This window comes from Trypanosoma conorhini (assembly GCF_003719485.1).
Source record: "Trypanosoma conorhini strain 025E chromosome Unknown Tco_14.4_contig_00092, whole genome shotgun sequence".
Lineage (NCBI taxonomy): Eukaryota > Euglenozoa > Kinetoplastea > Trypanosomatida > Trypanosomatidae > Trypanosoma > Trypanosoma conorhini.
The window spans coordinates 1-15,598 of record NW_021704181.1 but is presented as its reverse complement, the minus strand read 5'-3'; the positions used below and the strand labels follow the sequence as shown (position 1 = coordinate 15,598).

Here is a 15,598-nt window from a genome sequence, read left to right as displayed (position 1 = left end):
GTCAGTGAAACACCCACCCACCACACACACACACACACACACACACACACACTCCCAGAGATGCAACAGGCCAAGTATGCGTGCCCGCAAGCAACTATGCAGTTGCCTTACTCTATCCGCCTGCCAGTGTCGCACGGAGCCTTCCCGACCCTGCCGACGGGCAGAGATGAATGCAAATGCGGCAGAAAGCTGAGTGGGATACGGCCCTCCACAGCCCCACACACCCGCCTTTTTTTTTTCGTTCTTCTTCCTCCTTCCCACATCCACGGAAAAGCAAAGAAAAAAACGGGAAGGATATATTTTGGCATCCGCAGGATGCAAAGGTGTGGTACACATCGACAGAAATGAAAGGGCGGGAGTTCGGCGCCAACTTCGTCTTCTTCTGTTGCGCCCATACGTGGTTAGGCGCATGGGGAGGGGGGGGGGGGCGTGTGTGCCGCCGTATTTCGCCATTACCGTCTCTTCTTCAATAGTCCCGCCGTTTTTTTCTTTTTTGCTTCCCTTGTGGATATTCTCCACAGCTCCTGTCCATAATATATTAGGTTCTATATGACGGTTGGCATACGCATGGGGAAAAAAACAACAACTCACACATACACGCAGATATTCGTACATGCAGTACTCACAGAGGCGGGAGAGAGAAAGAGAAGCAAGGCATCCATATGCGTGTGTGGAAGATGCATGAATGTGCGCTCATTTCGGGCCCTTGTTTGAAGTCATGCAGACACAACCTTTAGAAGAACACAGAAGCAAAAAAAAAAGGTGCTATATCCAGGAATTTCTCCACCCCCTCACTCAAGAGCTTTTTTCCCTCCTTTCCAGCGTCGTTCCTGCTTTTGCCTGCATCATTCTGCGCACACTTCACCCTACTCCTCCCCTCCTTTTTCATTAATTTATTACTCCCATTTGTTTACCTCTTGTTTTTTCCTCTCCGAGTTAAATAAATTCTTCCGTGGCATTCCGCGTTTGGTGCCCTTTGACCTTCGTTCCTTTAATAAAACACGCTCTTACCCCCGTCTTTGCATGAATCCATCCGGCGCATCTAACGCTTGTCGCCGCCCCCGCCCCTCGTCCATCGTTCGCATCGCTCTTCTTCTCGAGCGGGTATTCTCCGCACCCCCCTCCCTCCGCGCGCAATGAGGAGGAGGGGGCGACGCGATGTGCCAGTGGCACCCGCGGTGAGTGGGCGTTTGACCGAGCGGGGAAGGGGCGAAGGAAAGAGGACGAGACAAACCAAGCAAAGGGAAGAGGTGGTCATTCTACCTTGCCGTTTTCCGTCAGCATGCGGGCCTCCACGTTACTCTTCCCCATTCTAGTCGCGGGAGAAGCGGGAGCGGGCGCGCAAGAGGGCCTCGCGCCGGCGCGAGTCCCTGATACGGTCGTTGCGCTCCTCTGCCGCCATTCCGCGGCGCTGTGCGGCGGAGCTCTTCACAGAGCGATCACGGCGTCCGTCGCCGGCGTCCACTGCGTTGCGGCGCCTATAACGAGCACTGAGGCCACCACGATTTTCGGAGTTGAATCCAAGGCGACGGAGGCGTTCGCCGTTGCCACGAGGACGCAGATGGCGGCGTTGACGGCGCCCCGGCTCCTGGGCGCCCGTGCCACGGCCACCTCGCCCCGCCGTTCGGTTTCCGCGGCCGCTGCGGGACGTGCCGCGTCCGCCGCCGCGGGTATTCTGCTCCCCACCGCGCCCACCGCCACCACGACGGTTCTTACGCAGGCTCTCACCGATCTTCTGCTCCTTGATGATTTCACTGAGCGGCCTATCGATGATCTCCATTCTGTGTCTTGTTGAATAGTAGAAAAAAAATCCCAAGCCTTTCTTTCCTCCTTTTTCTTTTAAAAAAGTTTTCTGGCTAGTCGATTATTATACTTGGAGTGTTTCGGTTCACTTCGCGTTTATCGTAAAGACCCGAGTTATTATTATTATTATTATTATTATTTTTTGCGATTTCGCTGGGCGTCCAAGAGAAGTCGCACTCCACCACTGGAAGAGTTGAATATAATTATCGCTCTTGTCGGGTGGGCGTGTTTGCACCGTGTGTGTGGCACTTTGATGCAACGGCGCGTTGGCGCAGCAGAGTCGGTCAGGTTGGTGCGATTCCAAGCAAGACAGCACACAATCACCGCGCGTGGGAGGAGAGCACACGTGGCGAAAGGAGTCCGGATAGCAGGACAGCAACCACACAACCAGCGGCAAACGGGGCGGCAAGGTGAGAAAAAGAAAAGGCGAAGGAAGTCATTGAGTGAGCCTCGTATAGCCGGCATATAATTACATGTACATACGCACAAGCACAGATGAACGGATGGGCCCTAATGGTGTCGCAGCTGCAGCTGATTGCATGCCGTGGGGGGTCGACCACATATAGAGAGATGTTTTGTTTATGTCAACAAGAATGGAATGAATGACGTGCATTGCGTCCTCATATGTGGTTTTCTTTTTGTTTTTCGCTGGGAATCATTAGACGCTGCGCTGCGGCGGGTGCATGTACACGCCATAGTTGAGAAAAGTTATCGCCTCTCAATTCCTTCCTTGCAGAAGCCTGTAAAACGTCCACCTCTTACCTGCGGGAAAGGCGCTCACGCCGACAAAAAAAAGAATATGCACACGCATTTATATATATATATATAAATGTACGTGCATGCATGTATTTATTTATTTGCGTACTTTTCCCCAGCAACGCCCTGGATTTCATTCGAAATACGCACCTCGTCCCATCACAACGCATGCCTTATGCAGCGCCAGCATACACAGACAGACGTCACCGCATAGGTTGTGGGCAGACAGAACGGCAGAGGGAAGCTTGTCGACGTCACGGGGCTAACGCCCCACGCCCACTCCCTTCGCAAGTGAAGGAGTGAGAAATAAAGAAGGATTGCTTTTCCTATGCATGAAACTTCCTTTGACCCCGCCCTCCTTTTCTCCTTCCTCTCGTCTTCCTGCGGCTGATGTCTTCGCCCCCCCACAAGCTTCCCCGTCTTCCGGGCCACGGAAGAAAACTGAAAGCAGCACGGTAGATCAATTCCCACAGCCAACCCCTCCACAGCTGAGCGAGTGGGCCTTGCGGCCTCAGAGCAACGCGCACGACAGGCGCGCGCTAATCCAAACTCACGTCCAAACACTCGCTCCTCAACCACGCCGCGGCCCAAGGGAAGAGGCAGGGAAGCACAAGCCAATCCAAGGGGGACGCACGTGCGCTACCTCTTTCCTCTTCCCCCCACCCCGGCGTCTCGTACCCAGAGGCATGGAAGAGGCCAACTCTGTGTGATACCTCCGTCGGGGCCGTAAGAACCACCTTGTTCTCGCCCTATAAACCACATCAACAGCAATAGCATACACAAACAAAAAAATAATAATAACAATTTAAAACTCAACCACAGCATGCAGAAGGTTTGACACACGCTTGAACTGGGAGAGTGCTCACAGTCTTGGCGGCCCTTCTGTTTCTTTTGTTGTTGTTGTTGTGAGATGTTATACCTTCATGCGGTGCATTGTTAATATATAATGTACAAGCGCCGTTTTAAATCATTCCCTCGTTTAAGAGAGCATCACATCCTTATTCCGTGCCCAACGTTCCCTTTCAGAGGGAGAAACCGCAGGCTTCACAAACTGTACTGCCTGGTTTATTATGAAGCGTACACCGGGAACAAACCAGCAACTCTGCATGCCTCACTTGTGGGGAACACAAAGGGACCGGGCGCAGAGACTGCACCGTTGCATTTCCTCCATCTGCTCTTTCTGAGAGAGGACGCCACAAATTGTCCAGAACATTGCTATCACTACCACCAACACCATCGCCGCCGCCGCCAGCCCTGGCGACAGGACCCAGCGTCTCGTTTGGGACCGATGGCACTGGTGCCTTGACATTCGCTTGTGACGCCAGTGGTCTTTGTCTTTGGTTGCCTCCTGCCGCTACGGCTCCATCCTGCGTGGCACCAGGCGATAGCAGTAATGATCCTGCTGATGCTATTTCAGCGACTGCGCCGCCCCGCTCATTTTTCAGGGTATGAATTTCATAGGTGAGGTTTTTCAGCTCGGCGTGAAGTTTCCCCAGCTTGCCTTCGTACACCTTCTCCATGTCGTCCTTTTTAATCCGTTCAACGGCCACCATCGTCAGCATCTCCTCGTCTCGTCGTTCCTGATAGTCCAGCATCTGCTCAAAAAGGTGCTTAATATCACTGTTAGTTGCTGTACTGCTTGTAAGCATATTCTGGAACCTTTGCTGTAGTGCCTCCTTCTTGGAGGTTTCATCACTGAGCTCCTTTAATCGTTTTTTAAGACGCGAGACGCCAGGAGGCAATTCCTGCTGGCGACTCCTCAGAAGCTCCTTTTCAGCGCTCAGTAGTGTGACTTCTTCCTTCAGAACCATGTTCTGCGTCAGCTGCTCCCTCAGGGACCGCTCCCTGGCCTCCAGCGCCTGCCTCAGCTCCGCAGACTCCCGCCGCAGCGTTTCCTCCAACTGATCTCTCTGTTGCAGAAGCGCCTTTGAGGCACTTTCTTCCTGCGCCGCAAGTGCAGCCTTTGTTACACGCAGTTCCTCTTGCAGCTCCGCTCGCAGCTGCTCCACTGCCCGCAACCTTGTCTCCCTCGCCGCTGCTTCGTCACGCAGCTCCTGCAGTTCCTTCTCTGCCCCAATCTGCTTCTCAGTCTTGATCCGCGAGTATTCCCTGGCTTCACATTCAGTTTCACAGAGACGCGCGTTGAGGGCCTCGCACTTATTCTCCAAGGCTTGTGAGTGGGCCCGCAACTCCGCATTGGCGAGTTTGGCCTCTTCCAGCGCCCTCTCCGCCGAACACTTTGAAGTTTCAATAGTAGCTAAGTCTGACTTCATCTTCTCCATGGAAACACGCAATTTTATCGCTTCCTCTTTCAACATCTGGCAACGTTGTTCTGTTTCCTGCAGGGAACTTCGCGCCTCGTCTTCCGAGTGACTCAACTTGACCAACTCACTCTTAAGCGCCGAGTTCTGCTGCTCAAGCGTGGCGCACTGCTCCCTCATTTCGGAAAGAACGTTACGCTGCTCCGTCAGTTCCTGCATGACGGAATGGACCCCGTCAAAGCGGTCATACGCGGCCTCAAGCACCTCCAGCTGATGCGTCCTCTCCGCTAGTTTCGACTCGGAGAGCTTTAGTTGCTGCCGAAGGCTTTCATTCTCGTCACGCAGTCGATGCAGCTGGTCAAGCCCCTTCCCTTTTACGAGGGAGCGCAGTTGCTCAACCTCAAGGAGGAGGGCCTCATTCTGTAGGATGATTTCTTCCATGTACGTCGCAGCGCCTGCAGTACCGCTCGTAGTCAAACCAGAGAGATCTGCGGACATATTTCTCTGCCGCCGTGCTGTGTCGTCGTCTCTATGCTAAATGAGTAATGTTCACCACACAGCCCTTAAAATAATAAGATATAGCAGAAAAAGATAAAAGGGAAACTGAACTTGAAGCACCGCAGATTGCCGCGGCGGACAACCACAAGAGAGTATTCGGGGATATTTGCCTAGTGGGGAAGCAAGTAGGAAGGATACATGTTGCCGCAACGAAGGGGCGCGGCGAAGCACGATTCGTCGCCCCTACCCTACACACGGAATCGAATTTCCAGCGTGCCTCAGGCTTAAAATCCATTTTCTTTTTCTCCACAACGGCATCCAGCTTCTCCACTGGTACAGGAGAGGCCTCCCAAAAACAACAACAACAACCAGAAGAAAGCCATATTATTCGCATGTGCTTGAGTGCCACGTGGGAACAAATAAACTACGTGGAGTAACAACACTGCTGGGGCCCAGGCGTTGGGAGTCGTTCGACGAAGACAGAAGTAGTAAAAAAAAACTAACAAAATGAACAGCCCATTTTTTTGTCTTTGTTTTGACACCAAAAAAATTCAGTTTAATACCCTTTTGCTTTTCCCCCTCCGTCCTTTACTTGCTTATGAACGGTGTGGTGGGTGGACCACGGCATCCTCGAACGGTGGCCCATGGATGGGGGCGACATGAGGTCGTGGAGTTCAGCGCCGCAGCGTGCTCTCGACACCTCGGGATGCCTCGGGTGGGGAAAGCCATGAGTTCCGCTCACAAAGGCGAACTTGTGCTTGTTGTCGTTGCTGCTGTTGTTGTGACTGTTGTTGCGACTGCTGTGGGTACTCATTGGGCACACGCCTTGACTCATCGTTGCTACTTGCCGCGGCGGCCACGCGCGTTGGCTGCGGCTCGGCTGCTCCGCTCACAAAGTCTGAAATACGGTATCCGCGAAAGAGGTTCGGTGGCAGCGGTCCTGTGGTGGGTACAACAGTGGCGGGTCCGCGGCGGCACATGACAAACTTAACCGGCGGCGGATACCCGTCCCACCACCACTTCCCACGGCAGCACCAGACGTAGAGGACAGTACTCACGGACGCTACCATGACGGCGCCAAGCACGACAAATAGAATAATCATCCACCAGGGGCAGCAGCTGCACACCCCAATATCCCTACCCCAAGGATCCTCTTGCTTCGTACAGACGGAGGCAACGCTGCACTGGCAGTGGAATTGGCGAGGAGCATTCTCAGCACAGAAGTACTCATTACCTAAGAAAAATGTTACGTTCGGCAGGGCAAGGATATTCGGGTTGATGCCTCGCAGTTTCTCAATGGGGCGGCAGCGGTCCGACGCCGACACAACACTGCTAAAGAAGAGTGCCACAAGGGCAACGAGGAAGCTGTACAGGATCATTGTCGCTTCTTTTCCTTACTTTACTACGGAGTTGTAGGACACAAAAGCAATGAAAACAGTTGAACACACCTGATTTTTTCCTTCGTTCTTTTTACGTTGCGGTTTGCCTCTTCTTCGCTAATCAAGATACTTTCTCTGCCATAAAGTGCAAGGAAGGAAACAGATGGCGTGAAGATGAACCAAAAATAAACAGAGAGGCATATTTGTTGGCAAAACATGCCGCGGAGCCCACACTGACATCCCCTCTGCTCCGCCTGTAGAAGGAAAGCAGCAGTGTGACCTCGTTGGTTGGCTCGCTCCCGCTTTTTTTTTTGTATTTATCCTTCTTCCTTCCGCGTCCCTGTTCCCTGCACTCGGCACATCCACCGACACAGTCATTACCTCTTCCTCGCATGTAGCTCTGCGAGGTCACTCAAACTTCCGGAGGATGCGTGAGGCGCCTCACCACCCCATTCCCAGTTTATCTGCTCATCGCACCCCCTGAGTCTTACCCGAAGCAACGCGGCGCACGAGCTGGCGGAGGAGTCAGCGACCTCTAAGCGCCGTCCCGTGCCGTGCGAATGAAGGCGCCCATCATGAAACGCTGTGGGGTAAAGCAACAGCGTTGACTCCCACTTGTCAGTGGAGTCCAACGAGGCGCTGTCCCGTGACATCAGACGCGATTTCCAGCGTCCACACGAAGCTGTTGACTCACTGCTACGGCTCATGATGTACAGGACTACTTTTTCGCACCACACGCAGTGTGCAATGAGTGCCAAAAGGTGAAATGAGCGTCTCTGAGTCCAACCAACAGCCTGCGACAGCTGAGCGGCTTCACTTTCTGTGAGTCGGGAGAGATGCTCAGGAAGCGCAAACAACGCGGGAATCATTGTCGCAGTGAGAAAATGATCCAACTCCACAGGCTCGGGGGAGTCATATTTTCCTTTACCCCACTCGTTTAATTCCCAGACTAGTGGTGAGTAGAGGCCCGTCTTCTCTGCCGCATCCTTCCCAGGGTGGCATTGACACGAGCAGTGGAGGGTATCACCGTCGGTGCTTCTCGCAACGCTGAGACTCACCCTCGCAGGGTGTGCCAGCACCGTCACCTGTTCCGCGCATCGAGGGAGGACAAAGAAACTTGTGATCCCCGAAGGGCTCGGGTCATGCATATACAATGTGAAGGAGGCTGCGGGGCTTCGCTTTGGGAGACGCAAAATAAATAGTGCCTGCAGGAGAGTGCGCCGCAGCGCGTGAAAGTTCACGGTGTAAAGAATATTTCCAGATACCGCAGCGGATGCAGCTTCCTCGGGCGGTGCTGCGGGTGGTGGCTGTGAGAGCATGGGTCCACGCATTATTCTGCCGGAGTCACCCTGCGAGGGCGGAAGAGAGCCGCCGTGTTTCTTCTCGCCTGGGTCCAGTTGCGGTTGCGCCGCAGCGGTGTCGAAGCTCTCGCGGTACGCCCATCGTGCCAGTTCAATGCCGTTCAGCGGGAACGATGCCGCCCCGTCGACGGTCCTCGTGACTGGAAGGGGCGGAAAGAGCGGGTGTTCGCATTGCACCGTCACCGTCGGTGCCGTCTCACAGGAGTCACAAGAAAAACGGGCATATTGCGCGGCGCGTTCCGCAATTGTCTGCGGCGTGGGCCCACCGTACGGATGAGGCACCGGACCGACAAAGTGGAGTAAATCACAGTGGGCCGAGAGACAGACATAAGGGCTTGCGTCTTTGCTGATGTTGCCACGCGATGACATCGCGCGCCACCGCGCCCGTTGTATTCTGTTTGCGTCAAGACGTCAGAGAGAGAGAAAGTTTGGGTGCGACGAAAAAAAAACAACAACAACAAACCAACAACACATGAAGACACACACACACGCACAGCTAGGCAGGTACACACCTTGGGAAGATGCGGCCACAACAGTTATGCGCTCGCCCCCCCCTTCCCTCCTTCTCCCCTCTCTGGCACACGGAGGAAAAGAAGCAGCACAAGTGGGGAAGTGCCGAGGAGCGCACCCCTCATGCCCGTCCCCGCCAGCAACAACAAGAGCAAAGGAGATATGCTGATGAATACAAAAGGCAGCACCGCCACCATCCACTTCACCGCTATAGAAACACATTGCGCTCCGCACAAAAGCTCCCCATTCGCCCAGAGTAGTAGTAGCAAAAATAATGTAGGTGAAAGATAAGGTGAGCCCCTTATGTAAATGTCTGTGAGCAGCGCGAAGGAAAGAATAATAAAAGGTGAATTGAAGGCTTTTTTTTTTTGCTTTGAAATCTTCGCTGCCTCATGCCAATATGTGCAGGTATCATTCCCATGCATCACTATCGTCACTGGGGTCTGTGATGAGCGGCTCAAGCCGTGAGGGAGAGAGGATACGCCCGGTGTCGACAAGACGATTGACATACTGCTCCTTATCATTTGGTGGTGACTTTAACACATCTTTGCAGAGGCGTCGGAGAACCTCAAGTGCCTCATTGTTCTTCCCGTCGTCCGGTTTCTGGTACTTTCTCCAGACGCAGGTGTGCAGGGTGGAGCGAAGTGCGTGCAACGCGGCGAAGGAGCTGGCGTCGATGTGTATGCCTATCCATCCCCCGACAACACAGAGTTGCAGAAGCGGGTCAAACCGCATCTCCGCCTCACCGACGCCAAAGAGCAGCAGTGCCCACAGACTGACTGAGGAGACCTGCGTGAGAAACTCTTCCCTCGACTCCTTTACGCAAAAAATGCTTTGGTACATGTAAAACATGGAGGGGATGACAGGGGCATTGTCACCACGCCCTGCATCGGCAGCAAAGAACTCCTTTGAAGTTAGAACACCATTGACGCGGGGAGGTCCAAGGCGACGACAAGCACTATCTTTGGAAGGTGCGATGCTGCTGTGCGTGGCGGTGCGCATCACCAGTGTCTTCGCTCTCTTACCACCTTGCAGCAACGGGGTGGGGTCCAGCACGGCAACGTTAGGAAAGAGCGTTGCACTGAGGCAGGCCTTAGCGAGTGTGACGTCCGCGGCATCAAGCGACAGTGGACCGGAGTCAACGTGCAGCGGCGCCGCTGCACCATCGTTGGGCGCGATGAAGTCTTCGTCAAGGGCTTCAGGCGAGCTGGATTCCCCGTCTCGTATAAACCCCGAGCGACGCAGGATGTCACGGTACTGTTGCTTGTAACGGGAGACTATCCGCATGTTACCCGCGTGGAGATAGTTTTCGTTGGCGAAGGCGGCATCCCCTTGGCGACCACAGAAGGCGTTGTAGGCATTCAAGGCAGAGATGTGGTCGCTCTGTGAGCCCATCGAAAAGAGATGACGTCGCTGTCGCACCTCAAAGGAGAACTCGCGGCCAGCTACAAATGGACTGACATCCGCCGTTGCCGCCATCGTTAGGGCAGAATCCAGGCAACGCAGCACCGCGCCCATCATAATCATCTTGCCAATGCGCGGGTCACACGGCAGCCGCGAGAGGTACAACCCAAGCGGCGTTAACTTCTCAGCCGCTGTCACTGCCCCCAAACTTTGCAGTTGTCGCATTGAGGCCTCAACATTTTTCTTAGAGGGCGGCTCAATAAACGTTTGAAGCGTCTCTTTAGGGTTTGTGTGACCAAGTGACAAGAGCGTAAGCAGGACTTGCGTGAGTGGAACACGGTGAATTTCCGCCTCTTGAAAGGAAGGCAGCACATCCCAAACCTCTCGTGGAAAGAGACGATAACAAATTCCACCTTGCGTGCGCCCAGCACGGCCTTTGCGTTGCGTGCAGTTGGCGCGGCTTGCATACTGTAGAGCAAGTTGAGTGGAATACGAAGAGGCGTGATGCTCCTGATGCGGTTCACGCACACGCGACACCCACGAGGTTTGCTTGATCAGACCGGTGTCAATCACCACCGCCGCATCGTCAATGGTGATACCACTCTCAGCAATGTTTGTGGCGAGTACCACTTTCACACATCCTTCGGGCGCGGGCAAAAAACACTCCCTCTGCTTCCGTGCGTCTACGGAGGAGTGTAAGAGAATAATATGATATCGCTTCTCACCCGCTAGAGCCTCAAGAGCCTGCTTTGCCGCCACCAGCTCCTTCCAGCCTGGGAGGAACACAAGAACAGATTTACCCGCAACCTCTCCGTGAAGATCCACCACCACACTTCGTTCAATGAGACGTGCAAGGAGAGCATAGTCTGTCTTTAGCGGCGTTGTGAGTTGCCACTTTACCCCGCGACTCCCACCTCTGTTGCGGTGCGTGGTGCGACGCTGTGATGTGGTCGCGCTGCTGAGGGAGTCAAACATGCGGCTGTAGTACCCAGGAAGGGAGGAGCGCTGGAAAAGCTGGGCCACGTGGTCCAGGTAGCACTCCTTCACCGGGTACACCGCACCCTCGACGGAGATCACGGGGGCCTCGCCAAAGTAGGATGCAAACATGTCAGACTGCATCGTTGCGCTCATGAGCAGCACTTTCAAGTTCGGGTTCTTGCCGCTCATCAAAAGTTGCTTGACGAGTGCCAGGGCCACATCGCAGTTGATGTCCCGCTCATGGACCTCGTCAATGACAAGGTGACTGACCGCGTCCAGTGACGGCATACCGGAGAACATTTGAAGCAGCACTCCGGTGGTGCAGAGGGTGATGTGACGCCCCGGTCGGGCATCCAGCCGCACGGCATACCCAACATCTTTTCCCACCACGTCCAGGCGCTCACTTGCGATGCGATCTGCGATACTAAACGCACTCAGTCGACGGGGTTGAGTCACGACGATACAGCACCGGTCACCCCGTCCCTCCATAATCTCCCTATCAAGGATGTACTGCGGAACCTGGGTTGTTTTGCCACATCCAGTGGTCCCACAGACGACAGCCACACGGTGCCGGTCCATCGCGTCAAGTATATCCCGCTCCACGGACGCAATCGCCAGGCTTGAGCGACGGGGGTGAAACAGCTCAAGATATTTCGTGTTCGCCCTGACTTCACACAGGCGTTTGCGTAGCCGTCGCGCGTAGGCCTCATCGCGAGTGACGTTCTCCAGGGCCTTGATAGTCGATCGGGTCTCGTCCTCCAGAAAATTGTCCGATGAAATCATGTCAGGTGCGCCCTCCTGAACGCCGCCTCCCGCCGCAGCTTCATCATCGTGCAGGTGAAGTTCCGTATGACAGCGCTGCACAAAGGCGTGGATCTCATTCTTCAACCCATCCGGCAGTTTGACCGTCGGCACACACTGCGGCTGAAGGCTCGGGTACTGCGCAATGATGCTGTTAATGCCATGCAGCCGCTCATCATACAGCTCCATCTCTCCCAAGGTGTTTTCGATGGCCTGGCGCTCCGCCTCAAACCTGTTAATGCCTCGTCCTGTGCAGGTCACCCCGTCCAACTTCATGGTGCAAATGTAGAAACGTCCCTCCTTCGTGAAGGTAGGAGACGGAGCCACACCAAAGAGAAGTGTGAAGAAGTCTAGCATTTTTGAGTAACGTGGGGTAAGGCTGAGGGACACGGCGACAGCGGAGGCGCAGCTTCCACAGCCTGCATCAACAGATGCCTTCCCATCCACGATACAAGACTGTCGTTGCTCCTTCACAAGCCTGATAATATTAAGCGCATGCATTGCAACACGTTGCTTCGCCTCTTGTGCGCTCGCAGCTACACCAGTGGCGACCAACTTTGATGCGCTGTCCAATATGAGCGTGGCGACGAACACACGCTGAGACACGCGAATAACGTTCACATCCCTGCTGGCCCCAAAAAGTTCGTTGTTAAGCTTTTGAAGAGCCAGTCGATTGGTGTGCTGCTCCCGCTCTGTCATTACCGCAGCTCTGTCAACTAATGGGTTTCCAGAAAGGGGAATACGCAGCTGCTCGAACGCCGCATTTCGTCGCCTTTCTTCCTGCACTTCAACATAATGTTTGCTCTCATTCACGTACTCTTCCCATCGGGCATATTCTTCTGGCTGCGGGGTCGTTGTGGAAGAACGTCGTCGGACACACATCACATCCTTCAGATAATTACTACGAGCGCGTTCTTCGGTGCCCTCCTCCAGTGGCGGAGGCGCGGCACTGCTGCTGTTCACGTCGTCTAGCGAAAAGTGATCAATGAGCCTCGCTGCGTGCATGCAGCAAAGTGCCCTGGCTTTTTTTGCGCGGCAAGATTGTCCCATTGCCCGCACCGGTCTTCCTCGCACATGGAAGTCCAGCACGGCCCGCTTCAAGGTGGACCTGGGGACATTTACCACACAAACGCTGGGCGCGGAGAGCAGCTTTGTTGACAGTGACGGCGACGACTCCGCCCCCCGCAGCTGGGATCTCAAGAAGGACTCAACCTGCGACTCCGCCCGCATGTCCACCTGCAGCGGGGGTACGGTGTGAAATGTTATTCGCGACCTCCCCACATTGCCTTCCTCCTGTTGAGCTGCTGGACGACGGCCCCCAGCAAACCCACGATGTCGGGGTTGCGCACGAGGGGCCCAGAGAACACGACCGCGCCACACTTCGCGGGCCAAGGCCGTCACAGGAGCGGATGCGCGCACAAGGCGTCGCATTATTACGGGCGGATTGCTTTATTCGCACTTGCGTTTCCACCGGCGCCTCGTGCGCGATCCAAGGAAGAGAGACAACTCAGGTAAAGAAGCAAAGAAAAAAAAAACAAGATATCTAAGAAAGGAAAAAGACGCTGAGAATGCAGTTCGCGGGGTCACATACTTTTAAGCAAGCAATACACACCTACATGAATACACACAGAGAGAACATGGCAGCACGCGTGAGGACTGAACTTGTCGTTCATGGAGAGAAAAAATTGCACACCCACCCACTCACAGTTAGGCAGACAGCGAGAGGGGAGCGCCATTTTCTACTCGCGCAGCTTTGACTGCGTCGTCATCCTTTCCTCCCCCTGTTCGCTCCAGTGCGCTCGAATATCATTCAATGCCCCAACTCGACTCCCAATCAGTTTCAATGGCTTTTCCACGTAGACCCAATCAGGGTTAATCATATAACGGTAGTAAAGATAGAAGCACGTCAAAAGCGTCACGAGGAGCGTCAGAAGCAGCTTCACATTTCGCAGCCGCTCGACACTCATGGTGTGGTAGAGGGTGTTCCTTTGCGTGTAAAGACCAACAGAGACGGTGTCAAAGGTATGCACGTTACAGTTCTGTTCATAGTACATGCCACGGTCCTCCTGGTCTTTCAAAACACGGCGCTGATTTTGCTCCACCCGCAGCATAGAAAGCTCATGCTGCCGCTTCAGCTCAAATATCTCCTTATCACGCGACAATATCTCCTGAATGAGGCGCTCACGGTACGCCGCGCCGTCTGCTACTTCCGCAGACGAAGTGGAGCTACCTGCTGGGCCATTCTCAGTCGCACGGCCGCTGATGGCCCTCACTGGCCCCGCCGACCCCGCAGCGGCGGTGGCGAGCATCCGAGACATGTCTCTGGCAACCGCAGCAACGGAACATCTTTGAAACATTTGCAAACAAATATATATATGCCCCTGTACGTATAGCTGAGGGAGAAGGAAAGGGGAAAAACAACAACAACAACAACAAGAGCAATAACCACAGAAAAAATAAAATAAAATAAAATAAATTCAGCTGCCGGCCTCTAGAATCCTTGGATGCATTAGTTCCCCAAATGCCATTTGCTGCGTGTCCCCCCGCCCGCCCCCTTCCCCTCCTTCCCCTCCTAGTTACGATTTTCCCGCCACACTTATTTCCAGTATAGTCAATTACGCACGCACCCACAACTTTCACGTACGCATTACAAATGGGTTTAAAAAACGGCAAGCATAAATGTTTCTCTCAGGTGCGGCGCTGCCGAAGGGCGGTCACGGACAGGAGATCACGTACCACCCACCCATTTTTATTTTATTTCTTTTCATTGCACAGAAACGGAAGACGATGAAGTAAAAAACAACAACAACAACAACAACAACAGCAGGACATATGCCCTCTACTCAAGCACAAACACCACAATGGGCAAAAAAAAGCACGCGCTCGCTTTTCAGTATAATACATCTCTACCTTCCTAAATATTATCTACAAGGACGTTGTAAACCCTCCAGCCCTCAAAAAAAAACCAGGGGATAATGTGGGCACGAAGGCCAGTACAAAATAAAGTTTAACAGAAACCTTCCAATTACACACACCTGTACTCGGCCACGGTAGAGTGTTTTTCCAAACCAGAAAAGAAAAACAAAAACCGTAGGTTCTTTGCTTCGAATACGTATTTTCGAGGATAAAACGGATCCGGCAGGAGCCGCTCAGGTTCAACTTCGGCATCCGCGCACGAATGAGAAAATGCCTTTGTTGCAACCTCCTCAGAGGATGAAGAAGCTACAAGTGCATATGCATAACGGTAATGAATAATATAAAATAAGTTCCAATGACATACCACAGAGTTCATTCCCAGAGCGACGTCGAGCGGGGCTCAACTGAACCGCACAATTTTGCTTTTTACATCCGTGCAGAATAGCGGTATACGCGACACCTACAGCACATTGAGAAGCACGATGGCGACGAAGAGAATGCACCATCCAGTCACAAGGAGGGCAAAGCCGGCACCGTACTTTTGTGTGTCCTTAAAGGGCGTTAACATGCAGCCACCCACCCTCCGGTTGTACGCATCAGCCATGAGTGCCCAAACAATCAGAACCGTCACAATTCCAACGCCCGACAACAAACTCGCGACGATCCTGAGGCAGCCACAGCAGCAGCATGTCACCAGTCCAAGAATGGCGGCAACAAGCAGCAGGATAATGGAAATGATGGAAAACGACTCTGCGGCTTTGAAGTGCTTCAGGAGTGTAGGGCAACCTTCGTAGAGCTTACTTGGGCGAAGCTCATACTTTGTGCTGTAGCACTTCAATTTCCACCCCCACAAAGTCAAACACGGCTTGTTTGTGGTGATTTTCTCGCCCTTCAAGCGGAACTGGTCAAGCGGCGTCCCGACCAGCACGAA

General features: G+C 53.7%; 7 protein-coding genes across 7 annotated transcripts, besides 10 other annotated features; all 7 read right to left on the bottom strand.

Moving 5' to 3' along the window:
• Window positions 1–21: 21 nt before the first annotated feature.
• Window positions 22–52: a microsatellite.
• A 1,260-nt stretch (window positions 53–1,312) lies between these two features.
• On the bottom strand, window positions 1,313–1,780 carry Tco025E_02371 (uncharacterized protein; the record flags this gene model as incomplete). Its single annotated transcript, XM_029369298.1, has 1 exon — window positions 1,313–1,780. One exon carries the CDS (start codon window positions 1,778–1,780, stop codon window positions 1,313–1,315), a length of 468 nt encoding a protein of 155 aa, XP_029230538.1.
• A 137-nt stretch (window positions 1,781–1,917) lies between these two features.
• Window positions 1,918–1,943: a microsatellite.
• A 669-nt stretch (window positions 1,944–2,612) lies between these two features.
• Window positions 2,613–2,660: a microsatellite.
• A 653-nt stretch (window positions 2,661–3,313) lies between these two features.
• Window positions 3,314–3,364: a microsatellite.
• Window positions 3,365–3,442: 78 nt separating this feature from the next.
• Window positions 3,443–3,466: a microsatellite.
• A 115-nt stretch (window positions 3,467–3,581) lies between these two features.
• Window positions 3,582–5,318, bottom strand: Tco025E_02370 (uncharacterized protein; the record flags this gene model as incomplete). Its single annotated transcript, XM_029369297.1, has 1 exon — window positions 3,582–5,318. One exon carries the CDS (start codon window positions 5,316–5,318, stop codon window positions 3,582–3,584), a length of 1,737 nt encoding a protein of 578 aa, XP_029230537.1.
• A 350-nt stretch (window positions 5,319–5,668) lies between these two features.
• Window positions 5,669–5,695: a microsatellite.
• A 297-nt stretch (window positions 5,696–5,992) lies between these two features.
• Tco025E_02369 (uncharacterized protein) lies at window positions 5,993–6,697 on the bottom strand (the record flags this gene model as incomplete). Its single annotated transcript, XM_029369296.1, has 1 exon — window positions 5,993–6,697. The coding sequence occupies one exon, from the start codon at window positions 6,695–6,697 to the stop codon at window positions 5,993–5,995; it is 705 nt and encodes a 234-aa protein (XP_029230536.1).
• A 377-nt stretch (window positions 6,698–7,074) lies between these two features.
• Window positions 7,075–8,427, bottom strand: Tco025E_02368 (uncharacterized protein; the record flags this gene model as incomplete). Its single annotated transcript, XM_029369295.1, has 1 exon — window positions 7,075–8,427. One exon carries the CDS (start codon window positions 8,425–8,427, stop codon window positions 7,075–7,077), a length of 1,353 nt encoding a protein of 450 aa, XP_029230535.1.
• A 72-nt stretch (window positions 8,428–8,499) lies between these two features.
• Window positions 8,500–8,529: a microsatellite.
• Window positions 8,507–8,553: a microsatellite.
• Window positions 8,554–8,979: 426 nt separating this feature from the next.
• Tco025E_02367 (ATP-dependent RNA helicase-like protein) lies at window positions 8,980–13,182 on the bottom strand (the record flags this gene model as incomplete). The annotated part of the gene is made up of 1 exon (XM_029369294.1): window positions 8,980–13,182. The coding sequence occupies one exon, from the start codon at window positions 13,180–13,182 to the stop codon at window positions 8,980–8,982; it is 4,203 nt and encodes a 1,400-aa protein (XP_029230534.1).
• Window positions 13,183–13,490: 308 nt separating this feature from the next.
• On the bottom strand, window positions 13,491–14,060 carry Tco025E_02366 (uncharacterized protein; the record flags this gene model as incomplete). The annotated part of the gene is made up of 1 exon (XM_029369293.1): window positions 13,491–14,060. The coding sequence occupies one exon, from the start codon at window positions 14,058–14,060 to the stop codon at window positions 13,491–13,493; it is 570 nt and encodes a 189-aa protein (XP_029230533.1).
• Window positions 14,061–14,164: 104 nt separating this feature from the next.
• Window positions 14,165–14,227: a microsatellite.
• Window positions 14,228–14,549: 322 nt separating this feature from the next.
• Window positions 14,550–14,574: a microsatellite.
• A 553-nt stretch (window positions 14,575–15,127) lies between these two features.
• On the bottom strand, window positions 15,128–15,598 carry Tco025E_02365 (amastin; the record flags this gene model as incomplete). The annotated part of the gene is made up of 1 exon (XM_029369292.1): window positions 15,128–15,598. A coding segment is annotated over one exon (471 nt), but the record flags the coding sequence as incomplete, so codon positions are not given.